Source organism: Nelumbo nucifera, chromosome 6 (genome assembly GCF_055504915.1).
Source record: "Nelumbo nucifera cultivar China Antique chromosome 6, China Antique-T2T, whole genome shotgun sequence".
Lineage (NCBI taxonomy): Eukaryota > Viridiplantae > Streptophyta > Magnoliopsida > Proteales > Nelumbonaceae > Nelumbo > Nelumbo nucifera.
The window spans coordinates 10,042,465-10,063,347 of NC_142654.1; the positions used below are offsets into that span (position 1 = coordinate 10,042,465).

General features: G+C 39.5%; 3 protein-coding genes across 6 annotated transcripts; 2 read left to right on the forward strand and 1 right to left on the reverse strand.

Moving 5' to 3' along the window:
* The first annotated feature begins 441 nt into the window (after positions 1–441).
* LOC104587412 (uncharacterized) lies at positions 442–13,282 on the forward strand. 3 transcript variants are annotated; one of them, XM_010245027.3, is made up of 7 exons: positions 442–2,011; positions 10,304–10,445; positions 10,547–10,600; positions 10,708–10,799; positions 12,007–12,251; positions 12,365–12,538; positions 12,654–13,282. In XM_010245027.3, the coding sequence occupies exons 1-7, from the start codon at positions 1,113–1,115 to the stop codon at positions 12,749–12,751; spliced, it is 1,704 nt and encodes a 567-aa protein (XP_010243329.1). In that variant the 5' UTR covers positions 442–1,112; the 3' UTR covers positions 12,752–13,282. The 3 variants fall into 3 exon arrangements, with proteins under 3 accessions (XP_010243329.1, XP_010243337.1, XP_088745630.1); XM_010245035.3 differs by having other exon boundaries at positions 12,007–12,242; XM_088889504.1 differs by lacking the exons at positions 10,304–10,445; positions 10,547–10,600; positions 10,708–10,799.
* LOC104587407 (zinc-finger homeodomain protein 1-like) lies at positions 3,807–4,759 on the forward strand. Its single transcript, XM_088889505.1, has one exon. The coding sequence runs from the start codon at positions 3,944–3,946 to the stop codon at positions 4,616–4,618; it is 675 nt and encodes a 224-aa protein (XP_088745631.1). The 5' UTR covers positions 3,807–3,943; the 3' UTR covers positions 4,619–4,759.
* A 3,073-nt stretch (positions 13,283–16,355) lies between the features above and the next one.
* Positions 16,356–19,011, reverse strand: LOC104587429 (leucine-rich repeat receptor-like protein kinase PXC1). Of its 2 annotated transcripts, XM_088889503.1 has the most exons (3): positions 17,528–19,011; positions 16,775–17,445; positions 16,356–16,573 (listed from the first exon to the last, which is right to left on the reverse strand). In XM_088889503.1, exons 1-2 carry the CDS (start codon positions 18,900–18,902, stop codon positions 16,778–16,780), a joined length of 2,043 nt encoding a protein of 680 aa, XP_088745629.1. In that variant the 5' UTR covers positions 18,903–19,011; the 3' UTR covers positions 16,356–16,573; positions 16,775–16,777. The 2 variants fall into 2 exon arrangements, with proteins under 2 accessions (XP_088745629.1, XP_010243347.1); XM_010245045.3 differs by having other exon boundaries at positions 16,356–17,445; positions 17,528–19,009.
* Positions 19,012–20,883: the final 1,872 nt, after the last annotated feature.

Consider the following 20,883-nt stretch of genomic DNA (forward strand, 5'->3'; position numbering starts at 1 on the left):
AATAAACTTTTCCTAATCCCCACATAAATCTAGAAAAAGAACATGTGATTCTTGGTTCCTATTGACCAACTTTCCCCCTCTCAAAATCCGAAAAAAGACCCCCCTAAGTCCTTTGAAAAAAGCCAACATTTTAAGTCTTTTATCCCAAAAAAAATAAATGTGGCATAATTGTGAATACTCCAATGGACAAATGGTAAAATTGTAAAACTAGAAATGATAGGGTTAATAATAATACACGACAAAATGAAGTAAAGTAGATTGACAAATCTACCTTCTAAGTAGATATGATAATTGATAAACATACATATGATACAATAAGGTATAATAATAATACAAGGGGCTGTTTGACAAATCTTTCTAAGCAGATTTTTCAATAGTGAGCTTTGGGGTTTTGTGTTTAAAGACCAAGACCCTTAGTATTATTTTATTTTTTTTCTTGGGTACGGAAGACTTATGATACCAAACATGAAAAAGACTATTTTTTAGTATTTTGAGCTTCCTGCAGACCCAAAGAAGACAGTGTAGAAAAAAATGCCACACCACCCAAGTTAAAGCAGAATCTCTACACGGCCCGCGTAGCAATAAATATGATAGAAACAAGTATTAAGTTATTAGCCACAAATTAGAAACGTGGAATGATGGAATCTTACAACTACCATCCGATCTGGTACAAACAGCCTTCCACGTGTCTACTGTGTAACTGGCTTTCAAGTTTCATCTCGTTCTGCGCCCTACATTTTTTAGTTGTGACGGACGATCGTCCAGGAAATTAAAAGAATTAGGCTTTTAAAGAAGGTGGAAGGAGCAAATGTCTTCCAGAGAAGACCAATCAAATCCCAGGAAGTAAAAAGATGTTTGGTGGCGATAACCTCCTTAACGGGTCCCAGCCCTGTCAAGGTAGAAGATTTTCCTTTTTAATTAACGGAGCCGTGACAAACCGTGACGGTACCGTCGGCAACTACTCACGGTTCACACGTACCGTTAATCTTTTATTTCGGCTTTGTGCCACGATCGATCCCTCCACACTAACGTCGTCTTCCTCCCGTTCCGTCTCCCCGATTCGAAAACCCTAACCCTAATTCTCCTCCGCCGTCCCCGTCCGTCTTCTCTCTATGGCCTCCTGCGAAGACGACTTCTCCATTCTCGGGGACGAAAATCAAGCACCCCCCCACCCTTCTCACCACCCCCAGTCCTTCGCTTCTCATCGCTTCGCGGGCAAGTCCACGCCAATCCACTCTCACGCACAGGCTCCGCCACCGCAAACTCATCCCCTCAACACCCTCGGCGCCGCCGGCGGTGCCGGAGGTGGAAGCCCTAAGAAGGTTGGTGGCGCAGCAGCTGGAGACGACGAAGATGAAGCCGACGACTATAGCGACGCCGCTTTTTGCTCTCAGACTGACTCCAAGTGTGCTCCGTCCTTCCACGACGTGAATCCTAATTGCTTCCCGGCCGAAGATGATACCAACCCCTTTGCTGCCGAAGAAGAGCCCGACCCTAATAAAGCTAGAGCTAATACCGTTCGGAATGAAAAACGTAAGGACCGTGATGAGCTCAGCGATAGTGGAACGCCTTACGGTTTCAAGAAATCGAAGCCGGGTGGAGGTGCCGGTTCCGGCGCCGGAACGTCTTGTGGGGGGGACTACCGGAAGGACCGGGAGGAGTGGAGCGATTCGGCGATTGGTTGCCTTCTCGACGCGTACACGGAGAAGTTTGTTCAGCTTAATCGGGGGAATCTTCGAGGTAGGGATTGGGAGGAAGTGTCGTCGATTGTTAGTGACCGGTGTGATAAGACGAAGTCGTTTAAGAGTGTGGAACAGTGCAAGAATAAGGTGGATAATTTGAAGAAGAGGTACAAGGTGGAGAGGCATCGGATGAGTAGTAGTGGTACGTCGGTTAGCCACTGGCCTTGGTTTAAGAAGATGGAGCAAATTGTGGGTAATTCATCAAAGGCTGTATCAGATGAAGATAGGCCTGTTGGTGCCCCTGCTAATATGCTCAGGCAGTCCAAGAGGTAATATTTCTTCGCTGTTTGAAGTTATCCTACCTAGTAGTTTTGTTTTTTCTTTCTTCGAATTATGCTGATATTTATCTAAAAGTTTAAAAGTTAGCTATTGCTGATAATTGCTTGTTGGAAGGTGAATGCTTCGTTGGTAACGTATATGTCTTTTCTTTCTCTTGTTGGTCATCATAAAGATTAGTGTTTGTCCTTTCTCTGATGTTAAGTATAGATTAGGCAATTTGTTGTACATTATATTTATCTCCTTATATTATGTGTTATTTTGCAAATCGAAATATTTGAATTGCTTCCAGAGACGCACATTATCAACCTGAGATTATCTTAGTGAGGTTAGCAAAAAGGCGATGCTTATTGCAACCCAACACATTGAAGTCTTTTGCATTTTTTTGATTGATAACCATGAAATTGATTAATTAAAGAAAATTGTGTATCAGTACAAACAAGCTAATAGAGATCCAACCTCTTATCTCCATCCTTTCATTTCCTACAATCGTGCCTGAAACATTTAATCTCTTCCCGCTCCTTGGTTTGCCAAATAGTCCACTACATTATTAGCTTTTCTTTTTTACCCATTGAAGTCATACTTCCATGTCTTTGGTCAACCACCTGAATTTCTTTATTTCATCTCTGTACTCCTATAACTTATGCCAGCCTCCCCATTTTGTAACCATGCCATCACCATTTAGAATGCCCTTCAATTATTAGCCTTTTATATTCATAAACCTTGCCCTTTGCCCTTCTTCCATCAAAGTCATGATTTCGGCCTGTAATTAGTCACCTACACCAATTGGGCCCAAGAAAACTGAATTCCCCAGGTTGCCTACTCCCTACCCTTTGAAGCCTTTTGCATTTAGGTAAGATTATGAAGAACAGAAGAAAGCCTCTTGTCATGCATTTTCTCTAAATTTGATTTGTGTTGGGATCTTATAATTAAAAAAAGCTACTATCAGTAATCTATTATCTTAACCTTTTCCATGGTTGTTTTCTATGCCATGAGGCTAGTTTCCAGTTTGAGTGGTTGAAGACTTATTTCCCTAGAATTGGAGGGAAGCCATAGGTTAAACCTTCCCATTGCTATGAAGGTGGCACTGCTGCTGCTGCTGCAGAGTGCAGATGATGAACCTAAGACCATAGTGAAAACGTAGGTACTGGTTTTCTCTGTTGCACTTTGGTAAACTTCTTTACTGTGCAAAAGGTAAAGGGTTTTTGATATAGCAGCACCTTCATGTGGTGTAAGTTTGTCGAAACCCCCCAAAAAGAAAAGGTTCACAGATAATTTGTTTGCAGAAAAAGGGTGGGGTTGGGAGGGGAAGAATCCAAAAAAGAAAAGTTTCATCTACCATAGAACTTGTTCATCAAAAACCTGAAAGAGGGTCCAATGCAATAGAAATATCAAGTATCCCAGCTTGCTGTCTTGCTGATGTAGGACAGCCTTATGAACGAGTGGATCTAGGCCAAGTTAAGAAAATTGAGGAATCTGCTAAATCAGGGGGATTTGGAATGAGAAACAGTGGGATGGAATAGTCAGGAAGGCTAGAAGGCTAGAATTGGGTTTACAAATCTGAAATCAAATTGATCCTAGAGAGTGCAGTCTGCAAAATTTCAAGGGAAATTGGGTCAAAATTGGGGAAAATGGAATTGCATAATGAACTATGCGTAAGGGGATGAGTATGCAAGCAGGTGGGGAATTGATGACCACACTTTCCCCCTCTTATCTTTTTCCCCTCTTTGGCTCTGAAGAAGAAAAAGCCTCTTAAAAAAATATCATAGGGAAAATACAATCTTTCACCGCCGATGGTGGAGGTGGATCAGCTTGGCTACTACTTAATAAAAAGCTTTTTCTCCTTTTATTTTGTTTTGGTCCTATCTTATATAAGGAGAAGCTAGAAACAGAACAAGTTTGACAAAAAAGAAGAGAAAAGGAACATGGAATTCGACGATCACGAAGAGCAAGATGAAGAGATGGGGATACCAGTGTCTGCGACTTACGATTCGCTTGGTAACTCGTCCAAAGCCAAAATGGTGAGTGCTGCTAGCGATGCGGCTTCCTCTGGAAGGAGGACTGTGAGCAAGTACAGGGAGTGCCTAAAGAACCATGCCGTGGGAATTGGAGGCCACGTTGTTGATGAATGTGGAGAGTTCATGGCCGTCGGAGAGGAAGGCACGCTTGACGCCCTAAAATGCGCCGCCTACAACTGCCATCGGAACTTCCACCGCAAGGAGACGGAGGGGGATGCCTACCACCACCAATTCTCTCCCTACTGTCGTACTCTGGTGGGGTACCTCCACGTGGCGCCGCACCATCGCCCGTTGGCTCTGCCGTCGACCTCGGGAGGTGGGGTGCACAGTTGGGAGGACCAGGAGGACGTGTTGAACCCTAGCGGTGGTGGAGAAGTTTCGAAGAAGCGTTTTAGGACAAAGTTCACACTGGAGCAGAAAGACAATATGTTGGCATTTGCGGAGAGGCTTGGGTGGAGGATTCAGAAGCACGACGAGGCCGCCATGCAACAGTTTTGTACGGAGACTTGTGTGAAGAGGCACGTGCTTAAGGTTTGGATGCACAACAACAAGCATACTCTTGGTAAGAAACCCAAAAGATGAGAAGAAGTGAGAATCCAATCTACTGCTATTCCTTACTTCCACTCTCTCTCAATTTGATCATCATCACCATCTACCGCTGCTACTTAGCTTCTTCTAGTTTCTCGTCACTCACCACTCCCAACTCCCAACTAGTACAAGGACAAGGGCAACCTCTTTCCACGCGGAACGAAACAACAACAGCAACAACAACTCCACCATGGCGAACAAGAACAACGGGGATCAAATGGGGGAATTTTGTTGAGAATTCTCTCCCTTTCTCCCTTGAGATGATGTTAGTTAGGTTTCTTCTTTTCTTTTTGTATCTTGTCTTTTTTTTTCTTTCATTTTCTTGTTTTCAGATAATCGCTTCTCTCCTATTGGTGTTTAGATTGGATCACTTCTTGTTTCTTAGTGCATTATTGTTGATGGGCCATTGCTCAAAAAAAAGGGGATGAGTATATTTTAGGGGTTTCCAGGTGGGAACATTTTTCACAAGAATGGTTTCTCTTGGAACTATTAGGCATAAAGTGTAGAAAAGTGAAGCAAGTTCACAGTTGGAATGGTAATTGGATTTAGAATCGGAATCAAAATCCATCGGAATTAGAATTGGAATAGTCTATTCCCTCTGCCTGTTTGGTTTAGACCAGTGTTCTAAAAGCGCAAGGGGCATTTTGGACCCGAGGCGCAAGGTGAGGTGTGTGTCTTTTTGAAGCAAGGTGTAAAAATGCAAAAAATGCTAAAAAAAATTCAAAGAAAGCCAAAAACTTCAAGAAAGTGTAAAAAATTAAAATGGTAAACACAATATTAATTAAGAATATAAACTTAAATTTTAAAATAAATGTTTTAAGAAACCTATTATCTCAAATTAAAATTCATAAACATAACATGTAAAACATATTTAAAAATTTTAAAAATAAAATCAAGCATAACATATAAAACATATTCAAGCATGTAAAACTATCAATCTCTTTGTTCTTTTTCCATTTACATTACTTCAAATAGCTAATGTGATGTCAAACATTATGCATTCCTAACTTGCTTGCTTTGCTCGCTCACCGGAGCTCTGAAAACCCCCTTGCTAATGTTGCTCATTCATTCATTCATCCTAATAAAGGATATTTTTAAAAGATAATTAAATTTATAAAACCTTTTTTTAGGGATTAAGAATCTATGACCTCGATATGGACTTGTTTGGGCTCGCCTTGAGGGGCTTGGTTAGGGGTTTGGGGGTGGAACCCTCAACCCAGCTGCTAGGCATAAAAAAAGAGAAAAATATGCAAATTTTCAAAAGGCACGTCTGGACTGAAGTGCAAGGCACACTGGGCGCATACCTTTTGAAAGTGCTGTGTCTAGGGCTTATGCAAGGCACATACCTTAAAATGCGCCTTGCCTGTGCACCTAGGTGTGTCTTTTAAATCACTGGTGCAGACGGAAATTGGAATAAACTGGAATGGAATTCTCATTCCCAGGGAGGGGGAGGAATGACCATTTCCTCAGATGGGGAATGCCATTCCACCGGGAATGGGAATCGGATTCTGGTTCCACCCAACCAAAGGGATGGGCCATACTGATTCGGATTCCAGACCCCCATTCCCATGAACCAGAAGGACCCTATAGGTATGCTGATAAAAAAAACCTATAGGTAGCTCTAACTTAGTTCTCTAGTCACAACTCTTCACTTTGATAGCAATCTTTGATCAGCCCAAATAACAATCACCTTAGAAAGAGCAATGACAAGAAGAAAACAGTGTTAAAATCATTTTATTTTTTATTTATAAAAAACTCTTTTTATTTTTCAAAAAACCATCATTCTGGGTTTGTCTAGGAATTATTCCTAGGGTTAAGTGAATCATTGAACCATGGGGGTTTTGGTAGCAGCTCAATGCATTCTTTTATCAGTATTGGCAAAGGTTCAAAATTTTGATATGATACACCCAAGGTGTATCATATTGTATATTTGATGGCCGATATATTAAATAAAGGGCGTATTTGGGTTTTGATGTTTTTAATGGCTAATAGATGATATGACTGGAACCCCAATTGGTCAGAAAAAAATGAAAAACATAAAACTTTGATCAATCAAAACTCTTGGTGCACAAAATTTTACGTTTTGAGAGTATCAATATTTTGAACCTTAGTATTAGCAACTCAAAGTTCATTCACTAGCAAATATTTATAAAAATCAAAGACATAATAAGTATTTATAGACTGCCATAGTGATAGTCAACCTAATTAATTAGAAAGGTCAAACTTCCATTGCAACAAACCCAAGTAAAAATCATGCTGGGCCCATCCAACAGAAACTAATTGATGTGGCTGTAATGGGCCTGAGCAAGCTATAATTAGGCCACAAAGCCCTCAGCTTGTCAGTTTGTAATTCAGCTTAAGTCCATCAAGCACAATAGGCTGGACGGAACTTGGGCAGGTGGCTTGTGGCTTGTGGTATCATTAAACAATTAATAAAACAAATAAGAACAAACTGCTAAGTTGGAACTCGGGTAAGTGGCTTGTGATATCAGTATCTCTTTTCAGCAATAATTTTTTTTTGATAATTCTTTTCAGCAATGAAACTTGTCTTTTAAAAAAAAATCAAATATTGGATGTCGAATCAGTTAACCACTTGATGTTACACTGTGATTTTGCACATGAGATTTGGTCAAGGATCTGGAAATTGTTCGAGGTGCAAACCTGCAGCTCAGAATCGGTGGTGGACTTCATATAAAGATGGAGAGTTGATGGTCTAACCAAGAGGGCCTGCACCTGTTTTTTGGTGTGTATGGCAGGAGAGAAATTCTAGGAACTGAATTGATGGCTTTACTTTTTGGTTTGAAGCTTGTTTGTTCATTAAACCCCACAGGTATCACGTTAAGATGAGATCACACATAACTGTGGTTTGTTCATCAAATAATAATCCTGGCCCATGGAAATATATAAATCTGTTAAGAGACGGAAGATGAATGGTAGGGGATTTTTTTAATTAGCAACACAGAAAAATTTATTAAATATTTAAGAAAGAGAGGAATTACAGCAAGAGGTTGTGAAATCTGAAAACCTTTAAAAGCAACAAAATTCCACCACCCTATTAACATTGTAGGGAAATTAAGAGATTGGGTTCAGTGGATGCAAGGGGGGTGGGCAGGGACAGTTTGTCTGATGCTTTTGCCAAACAAGGGGTGAATAGGAACTTGTATTGGGGAGTAACTAGTAGAGGCCAAGCTTAATAGTAGTCTGTATAGATAAAAGGGTTGTATATGTGTTCTGTTGGTAGCAGGAGCTGCCAGATGGAGGGGTGTGTCTGGAGTCTTATGTTATAGGCAACTACCACTTCAGCTAAAAGGAAAGTTCTATAAAAAGTTGCAAGGCGAGCTGTGTTGTTTGGGATAGAGTGTTGGGCAGTTAAGAAACAGCCTGTTCAAAAAATGAGTATGGCGAAATGTGAATACTTAGATGGATGAGTGGAAAAACTAGATAGTACAGGGTCAGAAATGAAGTCATGAAGGAACTTAGGAGTAGATCCAGTAGGTGATAAAATGAGAGAAGGTAGATTCAGATAATTTGGTCACATACATCCATAGAAGACCATCTATAGCACCTGTTAGAACTTTGGTGCAAGAAGTAAGAAATGGTTTAAGTGCCCATAATTTAACAATGGATATGGTACTGAACAGAATGGAATGGCAAAACAGGATTCTTGTAGCCAACACCATATGGTTTGGACAAGGGCATAGATGATGATGCTAGATCTTATGAAAGCTTGGCACTTTATTTTGCACAGTATGCACATTCTTTTCCATAAATCAATAAGTTGTCAGTTACCAATAAAAAAGGGAACTACGGGATTAGTTTGCAAGGGAGAAAGGTTAAAACTCGATAAAGAAGACTGATTTGAAATTAAGTGATCAGTGTTTTTGGGCTCAGATGTAAGAATGAGAAATCATAAGTGACAGGTGGCAGTTTAATTTTAGTGGGGTAGCTGAGGCTTGTCATAATATGTAATTCACATTTTATTATATTAATGAAATTCTCTTTACTGATAAAAAAAGACTGATTTGAAATTAATAACAAAATTCACAAGTAAGATTCATCAAATAGATAAAGTACCTGTTATAGAGTAAAGATTGAGCCTAACAGAGTCAGTACCATTATGTTTCTCTATGAGTCAGCACCTTGTGATGGAGTCTGTACATTCAATCCTGGAGTTAGAACCAAATGATAAAAATTGTAATAAGAATTCAACTTTCATGAGTTGTGAAAGAGTGTTTACAATGATATTTATAGTTGAAAATCAGATATCTTTGAGAGATGTACAGGGTAACTACTTCCTAATAAATGCAACTAAACAAGGAAATACTTGCTAAGAAAGGAAAAATTTCAAATGTAAATAATTTAAATGATTTTCTCAATCTTTCTTAAACTTTGATTAATTTGATTGAGAGAATCTCCTATGAACTGTACCTGAGCTAGTCAAATTTGATAGAATAGGCCAAGTGACTGGTCTGTTGTGGGTGTCTTGAGTGCAGGCCTGCAACTATTTTCTTTTGAGGCCAATGATCTTAGGCTTGGACTTTTTTATTAGCCCAGTTCTTCTTGTTATCAAGAATTACTTGAACATGATTAAAAGAGCACTAAATGGATTTTTTTATCGGGAACTGGTCACTTTTATTAGTTAGAGAAAAATATTGTTTTAGGAAAATCTGTGGTGCTGGAAAGACATGATACCGAAAAGGCTTTGACCAATCAAACCCCACTGTGAATATTGATGAAAAGCCACCTGATTGATTACCGCTTTTATGATGCCGATTAATTGGTTATAAGTTTTTCCTGTATCATGTCTTTCCGGCACCATAGTTGAACCCGTTATATTATAGATATTAGATAAGTGTGTCATGCACCCTATAAATGCTAGCAATGTTAACTCCACTTGTGGTTAATACCCTCTATTATAGTGTTATAAGTTCCTACTTTGGGAAATCATTCTTTCCCCCAATATAGTTTTTGTCCTTTTCTCGTCTTGATGACCTGTCTGCCAACCCATTTATTGACCTATGTGTCCATGTGAATGTAACATCTTTTCCTCCTCTAACATTTTTTTTAATCTCCCTTATCATGTTCTTATATACCCGAGGGCCTGCACCTTTTTGGTTGCACTGTCCCACCACTACTTAGAGCGAGTCACCTTCTGCCACTATATTTTTTTAGTGTATTAAAGAGCATTAAATGGATTTTACCAATGGCTATACCCTACAGAATAAAATATAAGATGGAAAAAATGCTCCTGGCCTCTAATAATACTGAAAACGTTTAAAAATAATGTAAACTATTTTTTTGATAAGTTAAAAAAGTAAAATAAAATTCTCCTTCACATTATTTGTTTACTTAAAAATTCTTTTTTGATAAGGTTAAAAAATTTTCATGTCCCTGTTGAAAAAAGCCATCACAAAATATTTTATAGGGGTCTTCTGTGGGATTCTTTTACCTTGCAGTGAGTTACAGCCTTTGAAATTTCAGTTGAACATTTTTAGTTTGATCTTTGTGTAAATCTAAGCAAGAAGATGCCATTCTGGACATCCTGTTAGTTGATATTAATTATGCTGAGTGAAATTCACCCTGGACTTGTTCATGTAAAGGGGATGCTACTTTTCGCTGGTAAAAGAGAGGATGCAATTTTTTCTTATTCTCAGAGAAAGTTGTTATATTATTGGACAGATATGTTTCAACACCTAGCCCTGTTGGCTTGGGAAATAATTTGAAGTCCAAATCATTGTCAAACCCCAGATGGCGAAGAGTGGTTTTCAAAATTAGTGGTGCTGCATTGGCTGGGAATGGTCCTCAAAATATTGACCCAAAGGTTCATTCTTCTTCCACTATTAACTAATATCTGGATGGGTTGGTGAATGATACAAGATAACATGTTATTTGGTTTGAAATCTATAAGTTGGGTTATGCCAGGTTATCATGATGATTGCAAGGGAAGTTGCCACTGCTTGTCACTTAGGTGTGGAGGTAATCCAGTATTCTCCTCCAGGTTTCATTTGAGTTTTCCTTGTTATCTTATCTCCATCCTTTATGACCCGGGAGTTTCTCTTTTTGCATTTCTTTGTGTTTATTAGGTGGCAATAGTTATTGGTGGTCGCAATTTCTTTTGTGGGGACACATGGGTAACTGCAACTGGTCTTGATCGCTCCACAGCATACCAGATTGGGTAAATGGTTCTTAAATTATTGTCTATTGATACTAATATTATCTCTTTCTTCACTTGGTGTCAGAACATCATTTATAAAATAGATCACAATGTTATGCCTTTGGTGCCTTCTTCCATGTTTTTATAAGCTGTAGAAAATTCGAACTTTTAATTTGTTATACTTTTTTTTGATTGTTAATGTTGTCAGCTTTATTGATTTATAATCATCATCTATGCCTTGTCCCAATTATATACAGTCAGCTGCATGAATCTTGTTTCACCATTTGGGTTTGTACTTTAAAATTTTATTTTCCTATCCCTAGAATAAAAGTCCTAAAGATAGGAAATATAATTCAGTGTGAGACCAATGTAACCATACTACAGCTGCATGAATCATCTTCCAACTCTTGTTTCAACTTTTGTGTGTATTTCATGATTTATCATGGGCTTTCCCCTCATGGCTTGTTCTGTAACATCAGCATTTAACATCTGAAAAGCAAAAAAGTTTGAAAAACTTTGAAAATTTGTGATTTCCTGTTTTCTCTGAAATCGGAATGCAGAGAATGTTGTCCTGAAGTCTAAAGTCTAAATCCTAAGTAGAAATGTCTGTTTTACAATTTTATCTCTATTTTTTTTTGATAAATGTACAATACTACAATTTACCTCTATGGATGAATAAATGTCTGTTGTTCCGAAGACATTTTTTGATAAATGTCTGCGTATGTTATTTATCAATTTAAAATTAATAAATAAATAATAATTAATTAACTAAGTAACCAAAATGATTTAATAATAAAAAGTATTAATTATTTAATAATTTACAATTAAAAAGTAGTTAATTAATTGATTATCATAATTAGTATTAATCAATTAATTAATAACATTAATAATAATTAATGAATTAATAAATCAATAATTATTTAATGAATAAATTACTTAAATACTTCAAAAATAATTAGGTAATTATTTTTCTTCAAACTTAACCAAGGGCATTTTTTGACTAAAAAATGTTATGGAATTACACACACCACTTAGGCAGTAGGATCTTGCAGCTGGCTGGATGCCCCTAGTTTCTTTATTATGAATGCTGACCCTCTTTCAGGTCTTGCTCTTCTAGTTTCTTTATTATGAATGCTGAACTGTCAAAGTAAACCATATAGTTTATTTTACAAGTTTTTGTGGTTAGTGTGATTTATGGCCTAACCGCATGCCTTTCAACTGGTATCAGGATGATGGCAACTGTGATGAACTCGATATTGCTTCAGTCAGCTCTAGAGAAGTTGGGTATTCAGACACGCATTCAATCTACATTTCCAGTGCAAGAGGTTATTGAGCCATACAATAGGAAACGGGCTGTCCGGCATCTTGAAAAAGGAAGGGTTGTCATATTTGGTGGCATTGGGGCTGGTACTGGAAATCCACTTTTCACAACTGATACAGCTGCAGCTTTGAGAGCTTCAGAAAGTATAACAAGTGCAGCAAATCCCAACTCCTCTAATCTTGTTTGTTTTCTTTTCATTGCTTCTGTTTCTTCCCTTTGTTCTGGAAGGAAAATTTGATTTTTTTGCCTTTATACCCATTGTCAGTAAATGCCGAAGCAGTCCTGAAGGGTACACATGTTGATGGTGTGTATGATTGCCACAGAAGCAACAACAACAATGTAGCATTTGAGCACATTTCTTTCAGGGAGTTGACCTCCAGAGGTATTACTGCCATGGACTTGATGGCAATAACATTTTGCGAAGAGAATGGAATTCCTGGTACAGATACTTTGTTCTCACCCTTCATCTTGTTATTAGTTTGTATGTTTCATGGTTTTGTTATTGAACGGGGAATTCAGTTGCTTTTCTGAAGTATATTCCTCCTATGTTGCAGTTGTGGTATTTAATCTACATGAGCCTAGCAACATTTCTAGAGCATTATGTGGAGACCAAGTTGGTACCTTGATTGATCAAACGGGGAGGATTAGCTGATGCATATGTGGCATGTCTTCTCTGATCTGTGTCAAGACCTTAGCAGCACATGAATTCCTCAAAACAAGATCTCGAATTCCTGAAAAGTGAAAATTGTGGTCCCTTTAGTTTGGCGGATTTCATCAAAGCCCTGAAATTCCTGCTTGCGATGTGTATATGGGAAGGTAGGAGTAGGTTTGGGATTTCATCTGGTGCCATTGACTGATAATTGCAGAGTTAGATAAGTGCTTTATTCCGTACTTGGTTAAAGAAGCAAGCAAAGAAGGCAATTTATTCGTTACAGAGTTAACTTCTACTGGCCTGTATCATTTTTCCCCTTTGTATTTTACTTTGCCTGTATATCTTTTTTTTTTTTTCAAGGCTGTTGTCATAAAGATAAATTGGTTGTTGGGCAACCGGGTAAGAACGGAATTCTTTTAGCTTCATGACCAAGCACAGTCTTGGTTGTATTTGATTCAAGTGGTTTATTTTTATTTGTTTTTCAGCTGAAATCTTTCAACAGAATATAATCCAAGCTAATGTTTATTTTAATGTTGTATGTTTACTAAGGTCTCTGAAGTAATCAAGTAATATTGGATAGTCTCAAATTAGACCTCTAATTTATTTATTAATAGTATATTAGCATTCGATTCGATCAAAGTCCAATCTGAATTCATATCCATTGTGAACCAATATCAAGCTTTGTGTCATTTGATTTGGAATCATATTCTGTTGGTCAATGAAGATTTTAACTTCAATGTATGTATCCCCCAAGATGAGGATGCCCCTTTGGTTTGGGATATTGTGAGATCGATTTGGTTGGGCAATTGGAGTACGCAGACAATGAAAGAGGCTTGAGAATTATTATAAGCTCAGTGGATTCTAGGACATTAGAGCATTAGATTGACATAAAAGACTGATTATTGAGAAGAAATCGCTTACTCGGAGTGGTTTAACGTGAAATAACGGCCTTTGATTTGATGCATTGTTGTGGTACCACTTAATGTCAGGCTGTGCTTCACGGTTTTAGCCCTAGGCTACTCCCAAGTAGAATAGCTCATTTTTGAGCCTGATTATCCCAAGTATCTGCAGCAGAGGATTAAATGGCAAATCTCCTGGTCTTGCTTGGGTATAACCAGAATAGGAGAAAACATTACCTGCGGGCTGCGACTATACTTGTTCATGGGCTGGGCTGGGTTAGGGTTGGTCTTGATCTATTTATAAACAGAAAATTATTAGGCCTAAGTCCGAGTCTGGCCTGACTATCAGGCATAGATCTTAAGCCTGAGCCCAGCCCTATATACAGCCCAAAGCCCAATTTTGATAGGTATTTTATACATTTAATATATGTAATATTTTTTTGATATTAATTTTATTATTATATAACATATAATTATATATTTTGTGTTATTAACATATATATTATATTTCTGATATATTTAAGATTATCATGCTGGGTTTATTTGGAAAAGCCCGAGCCTGGTCCAAAAATAATCAGGCTCGATTTTTAGAGCCCAAACCCAAGCCCGTGAGCTTAAAATTTTGTCCAAACCGGATTTAAGATGGGCTGGGCCGGTCCAACCCATCGGATTACCCGGCCCATGAACAGGTCTACCTGCAACTAGGGTAACAGAATAACTTAACGACCACCAAATGATTTTTGAACACACCAGTGTTTTAATGAGGCACCGGTTTGATGTGATATTTTGTCCTTTTCACCAAACGTTGTCTTGTTCAAAAATCACCTGGGAGGTCGTTGAATTGTTCTACGACTAGTTGCAGGTAATGCTTTCTCCCAAAAGAGAAAACATGCAGCAAATTCTAAGACTACTATTAATACTTTTCTTAGGCTTAGTTTGGAAATACTATAAATACAAATTCGTAGAGTGCAAAACATTGTATTTTGTATTGTTTTGTATATACTTGCGCTGTACATATTTGTATTTGTATTCCTTCCAAACTGAGCCTAACGGTAAAAATATAATTATGTAGAATGCAAAACCTTGTATTTTGTATGTATCGTACGTATTTGCATTTGTATTTTTTCTAAATTGAGCCTTATTAGAACTCTTTCCATTTGGGTTGGTGGAATGAGTCTGGATTTCCTGCACTTGGTTGTGTGGTGTGGTGCACTTCCAATTACATTGAAACATGTGAGACTTCGCATGGTATCTCAAGTCACATGTGCGAGTTTGACAGACTAGCATAGCTGTCAAACTCGCACATGTGACTTGAGATACCATGCGAAGTCGCACATGTGACTTGGATTTCCTTTTGCATTTTTTTAATATCTCAATTTTTTCAAACTAAAAATTTAAAAGAAATAATAAAAATAGATACTTTGTCCGCGCAGTTTGACAGACCTAGCCCTTCCATGGAGCAGATGCCATTAACGAACGATTGTAGGGGAAAAAAATTCTGGTGTTGAATTGTTTATACTGAAGTGCTAGCATAGCTCCTCCATGATAAACTTGCTTTCTCTAAGCCAATGTTCGTTGTTTCTTATTCTGCAAATGAGAACTGAAGCAACAAACCGGCAAATCTTATTGTTTTGATAACTTTATAGTGTATGCTCTATCCAATTGATTGAGGTAAAGATTCAGAAATCTTCAAGTTGAGGTAAGTTCAAAAGCAAAATTAGTAGACGTTAATTACTCTGTAACATTTTTCCTAATTTGTGAAGTCTCCATAAGGGAGCCATTACCGAATCCAGTTCATAATGGGTTGCAAGTGTTTCGAAAAAAACAGAGTACTCAAGTGAATAAGAAACGATGGGCAGCTGAAACAATTTCTTGCAAATGACTTCCACCCTTATTTGGTCTACAATCGTTTATTAATGCATCGGCACCAGGTTAGAGCTGGTTTGGTTTGCAATAGTTTTCTTTGTTTTCGTTTTTCAATACTCATCAGTCTAAGATTTCATATGCTTCACTAATCCCTTGATAGTTTTCCATAGCAATATCTTCATCTGTGGAGATCGGCATTCATGGAGTGATAGATTTGTGCCTATTGACAATAAACTTTTCTATTTTCTTCATCCCATGTTTCATGAGATATATAGAGTAGAGTGTATATATCTCTATTAGGGTTTTACAGACAATATTAAAGTTTGTCATGGAATAGTGTTGAGGTTGCGAAAAGTTTTCACCATTTCTTTTAATTTCTAAGTATTATTAAAAAAACTAATAGAGGCAAACTGGCCGCATATTTGAGTTGGAGTTCTATCCAAATTCTAACGTGTCCCAATTTGATTGGGAGTGCACTCTTGCACACACAAAACCAGGTGCAGAAAATCCAAACTCTGGTGGAATAGGGGTCTGGAAAATGATGAATTCTAATGTCAAATTGTCAATCGTTGGTTGGGTGGATTCGGAATCTGATTCCTGTTATCGGTGAAATGGCATTATCCCATTTGAGGGAATGGCTATTTCTTCCCCTCCCCCTCTGAGAATGAGAATTCCATTCCAATCGATAACAATTCTGATTCTGATTCTCAGGGATGTACCGTTATGATTCCGATTCCAATGGATTCTGATTCCAACTGCGAACCAAGCGGACCCATTTGAGGGCCTTGATGTATTGTGATTTCTGGAATACTCTCAGATATATAGTTGAGCGAACAAAATACTTGTCAACGTGCAGTACTGGTACTGTTATTATCAAAAGAAAGCCCATTTACAAATAGCCGCTGTCGAGCAAGCTGAATGAAGCAGAGGATTCTGACTCTCAGAGACTACAGTCCAAAGATGAAGACAAGAGAAGCCTTGTTTTGTTTGGTGGTGGTCGAATCGATCAATGGTGCCAGATATCTCAGACAGTCGAAAGAGCTTAAAACAGTTTTGTCTGTTCACCAAAATAGACATTCCATATAAAACAAAAACACTAGTTAAAACAAAATGGAACAACAAGAAAGCTATCTGGTCCTGGAGAGTGGAGAGTGCAGAGCCTATCACCTACCATTTGCAATGAGATAATGCAAACCCAGAATAAGAAACAAAGGAGAGAGAGAGAGAGAGAGAGAGAGAGAGAGATTCAGCGCCGCACCCATCAATAATTGGCGAGGTTGTCTTCGGTGGTGGCGACGGAGGGCGAGAGTGAATTGCGTGATTCATCCAAGTCCTCGCCCAGTGGGGATTGCTCCACCCTTATCTCCTCGATCATCTTCGCCACCTCTGACATCGTAGGCCTCTTCTCCGCCTGCTCCACCACACAAGCCAACCCCACATTCAGCATCGCCACCATCTCCTCTTCTATGTTCTTGTACCTCAGCAGTTCCGGGTCGAACACTTCCGCCGTCCATTCCTCCCTCACCACCGATCTTACCCACTTAGGAAGATCAACACCCTGTTCGCCATGCGGACTTGAGGCAGGATACTGCAACGGAAGCCTCCCTGTCAACACCTCCAGCAGCAGAACCCCAAAGCTATAGACGTCTGCCTTCTGTGACAGCTTCTTGGTTTCGACTTGCTCCGGCGCTCTGTACCCTCCCAATCTCGCCGTGGCATGAACTGGGCTCAGAAGCAGGGCCAACCCAAAATCGGAGATGCATGCCACACCATTCTTGTCAAGAAGCACGTTCGACGACTTCACATTCCCGTGTGGAATCTTTGATCCACTGTACTCCTCGTGAATCCGTGCAAGCCCACGAGCAGCTCCCAGCACCAAACTGATCCTCGTTGTCCAGTCTAAAGGAATCCTCCCCGGTCCTCGATTCGCTGATTCAAATTAACATAAAATTAATCAGTACTCAATTCGACTGTATCAAATCTCTACGAGTCGTGATTACTTAACCATTACCATGGAGAAGAGAATGCAGGCTTCCATTGGAGAGGTAATCGTAGACAAGTAGCTTCTCCTCCTTGGCATAATAATAAGCCCTGAGATGAACCAGGTTGGGATGCCGGAGATTCCCAATCAAATCCATGTACTGTTCGAACTCTTTCCTCACACATGGGTTCGCGTCTTTGAGCCTCTTCACCGCCACCGTGCACCCATCTTCCAATATCGCTTTGTAGACTGTCCCAAAGCTTCCTTTTCCCAGCATCTCCGCCGATGCCCGGAGCAGGTCCTCCAGCTCAAATTGCTTCCTTCTATCAAAGAAAACAAGCTTGCTCCGGTCAGTGGCCGTCGTTCCATCGCTGTCTCCCCCACCGCCACCTCCATTGTTGGCATAAATCTTCTTCTCACCCGTATAGCTGCCGTTTCTCCGCCTGTCTCTAGAACTGATAGTCGAACCACTCTCTCCTGAATTTCTGCCGCAGTAATAAGCAACAACAAACGACGTGATTACCAGTAAAGCCACAGAATTCCCAACCACAATGGCGACAATGGCGCCGGTGCTGAGTCCCTTTCGGGATTCTCCCTTCCCCGTCGGACCTGCAGCAGTCATAGCAGGAAAGGAGCTGGGGTTGGACGGTACCACGGTCTGAGCCGACGCAGCCGTGGGAGGGGAACCTGTGAACGAACAGACCGGTAACGGGCTCATACCGCAGAGCCCTGCGTTTCCCGCAATACTTCGCAATCCGAATTTTTTCACCAGTCCGGATGGCACCTTCCCGTACAACTCGTTATTAGATAAATTTAGCTCCCTGAGCTCCGGCAGCGCCGTGGAGAGATCGGGAACCTCCCCGGCAAGCACATTGTTCTCGAGTCTAATAGTAAGGAGATGAGTTAAGTTGCGAATCTCCGTAGGGATGGGGCCTCGCAGATTGTTGTCGGAGAGGTCAAGCCGGAGGAGACGCTTGAGGGAACCGATCTCAGCCGGGACCACGCCGGAGAAGTCATTTCTGGCGAGGTACAGCAGCTTGAGATTAGAAAAATTGGTGACGGGGAGAATGCTACCGTTGAGCCTGTTCCCATGGAGGTCGAGGAGGCGGAGCTGGTCGAGGCGAGCAAGTGAATCGATTGGCCCACGTAGGTCTAGAGAAGGGAGAGAGAGAGCAGTTACCCTGCCGTCGGTGCAACGGACGCCGAGCCATGAGGCGGAGCAGGCGTTGCCGGTGGTCCAGTTGGCTCGGAGGTTTCCGTGCGCGTCGGTCTGGGAGCGGAACTGGACGAGCGCTGCCGTGTCGTTGGGGAGAAGAGAAGCGGAAGCAGGCAGAGAGTGTACGAGATCGAGAGCGGAGAAGAGGAAGAAGAAGACGACGAGAGTGAAGAAGGAAGGAGGCTGCATTTTGGACACTCGCGGCGAGCGTCGCTACTCGCTACGAAGTTTGTTTCAATCAGGAGAAGCGGGAAGGAGAATAATAATAACACCATAAATTATTTTTTTTTGTTTTTTCGTTAAAATGGAAAGTGAGAGAAAAAAAGAAGAAGGAAATTTGAGAATATGATTGAGGCTAAATTACAGACTGCCACCTGTACTTTTGAGTTTAATGACACTTATCCCCCAAAGTTATATTTGTAACAAAGACCCATTCTATATTTTCAGATTTCGGTACTTTGCCCATTCTGTTAGCATTCCGTTAACCTCAGAAAAGATTCTCATATCATGTGTGTGTAAAAACATTTTTGTATCCCCAAGCTGCCCTTGTATCATTCCATCAAAACATTTTGTATATATATATATAAAGAGATACTGCCTCTATAATGCTTATTTTTATGTATTTATTGGAAAAATGTTTATTTTAAGTACGACGACATCAATAAGTAATTATGAAAGGTAACTTGGCCTTACTTATTTTTATGTATTTATTGGAAAAATGCTTAATTTAAGTTACGACGGGCAACGGCATCAATAAGTAATGATGAAGGATAATTTGGCCTTTTAATGACTTTATGCCACATGTTATTTCTATGTAGGCAATGGTGTATCGTTGTCAAGTCTGTGGGAATCATCTTGGTTTCACTTTAGAACCAATTTAGGTTTACATCGGACGCTTTGATAGACTGGTGCGAGCGTCCAGTATTACCTTGGCTAGGGCCGAGGAGGACATGGCCTTGTGTGACGTACGCACCTCGGCAGGAGGGCTGACCTCTCGCCAAGAACTCACCAACCTAACTAAGGTTTGAGGTAGTGACCTACATGGAGTGGCGACCGACTTCTGCTATGTGTGACTTATCATCTTTGATTCCTCCGAGACCATGCAAACCTGACTGATAGAATTGAGTTGCATGTCGCCTGTTTCAGAGCTAATCAAATAAGCCATATCATTATCCACTAAAACCACCTCCGAGGATGTCGAGCCAATAAGCCACGTTCCCTCGAAGATCTCAAATGTGCTACGTGTGACTGATGCCTATATAAAGACACCTCCTTCATCTACAGAAGGTACACACAATTGTGCACTGAATTCATTATTGCATTCTAAGCTCTCTTGCTCTCCTTTTACTCTCGTTGTTTACTTAAGCATAGGAGGTGCCCACCCCAGGTACTTTGACACTATTCTCTTACAACTTGGCTTGTCGACTTTACCAATTCGACGTTCAAACTGTCTTCCAGCAAGTTGTCAGATCGTGCACCATCAAGACTTATATGTGTTTGGGATATAAGCTTGAATAAGTAGATTTTTTTTTTCAAGAAATAAATTCATTGGGGCTTATTTTAAGTTGCTTTTTGAAAAAAAAAATGCTTATTGCATTTTTGATCCACCGGAGCTCTAGGCTTGCCATGTAATTTTCAAAGTACCTATACTACCCTCATTTGGAGCTCTTGGCTTGCATGTAGTTTTCAAAGTACCTATACTACCCTCATTTGAAAGAAATACTTTTTCACCAAACACTTGTAAGCGCTTATTAGGATAATCACTAAGCACTTATTCATCCAATAAGCACTCCCTTAACAAATTTCTGTTTTGGTATTTTCTTCTCTCAATCTATTCATCTTTAAATGGGCATTTCAGTAATTTATCTTTTCCGTCAATTCCAAGGTTAAAAAATACAAGCTTTAATAATGGTAAGATTTGAACCTTGGTCATTGTGTTTTAATAACCATAACTCCATGCCACACCACATTTCCTTGTTATAGTGATATGCATTTTTATTTTGAAGTAAATTCTCTTTTTTCAGTGAATATTTGTCAACAAACATTAAAATTAATATATATTAATAAATATTAAGATAAATTATATTACTTTTTCTATATATATATTATTGAAACCTGTAGATTCATTTGATTTTTTAATATACATCTCTTAAAATTACATTTCCGATAG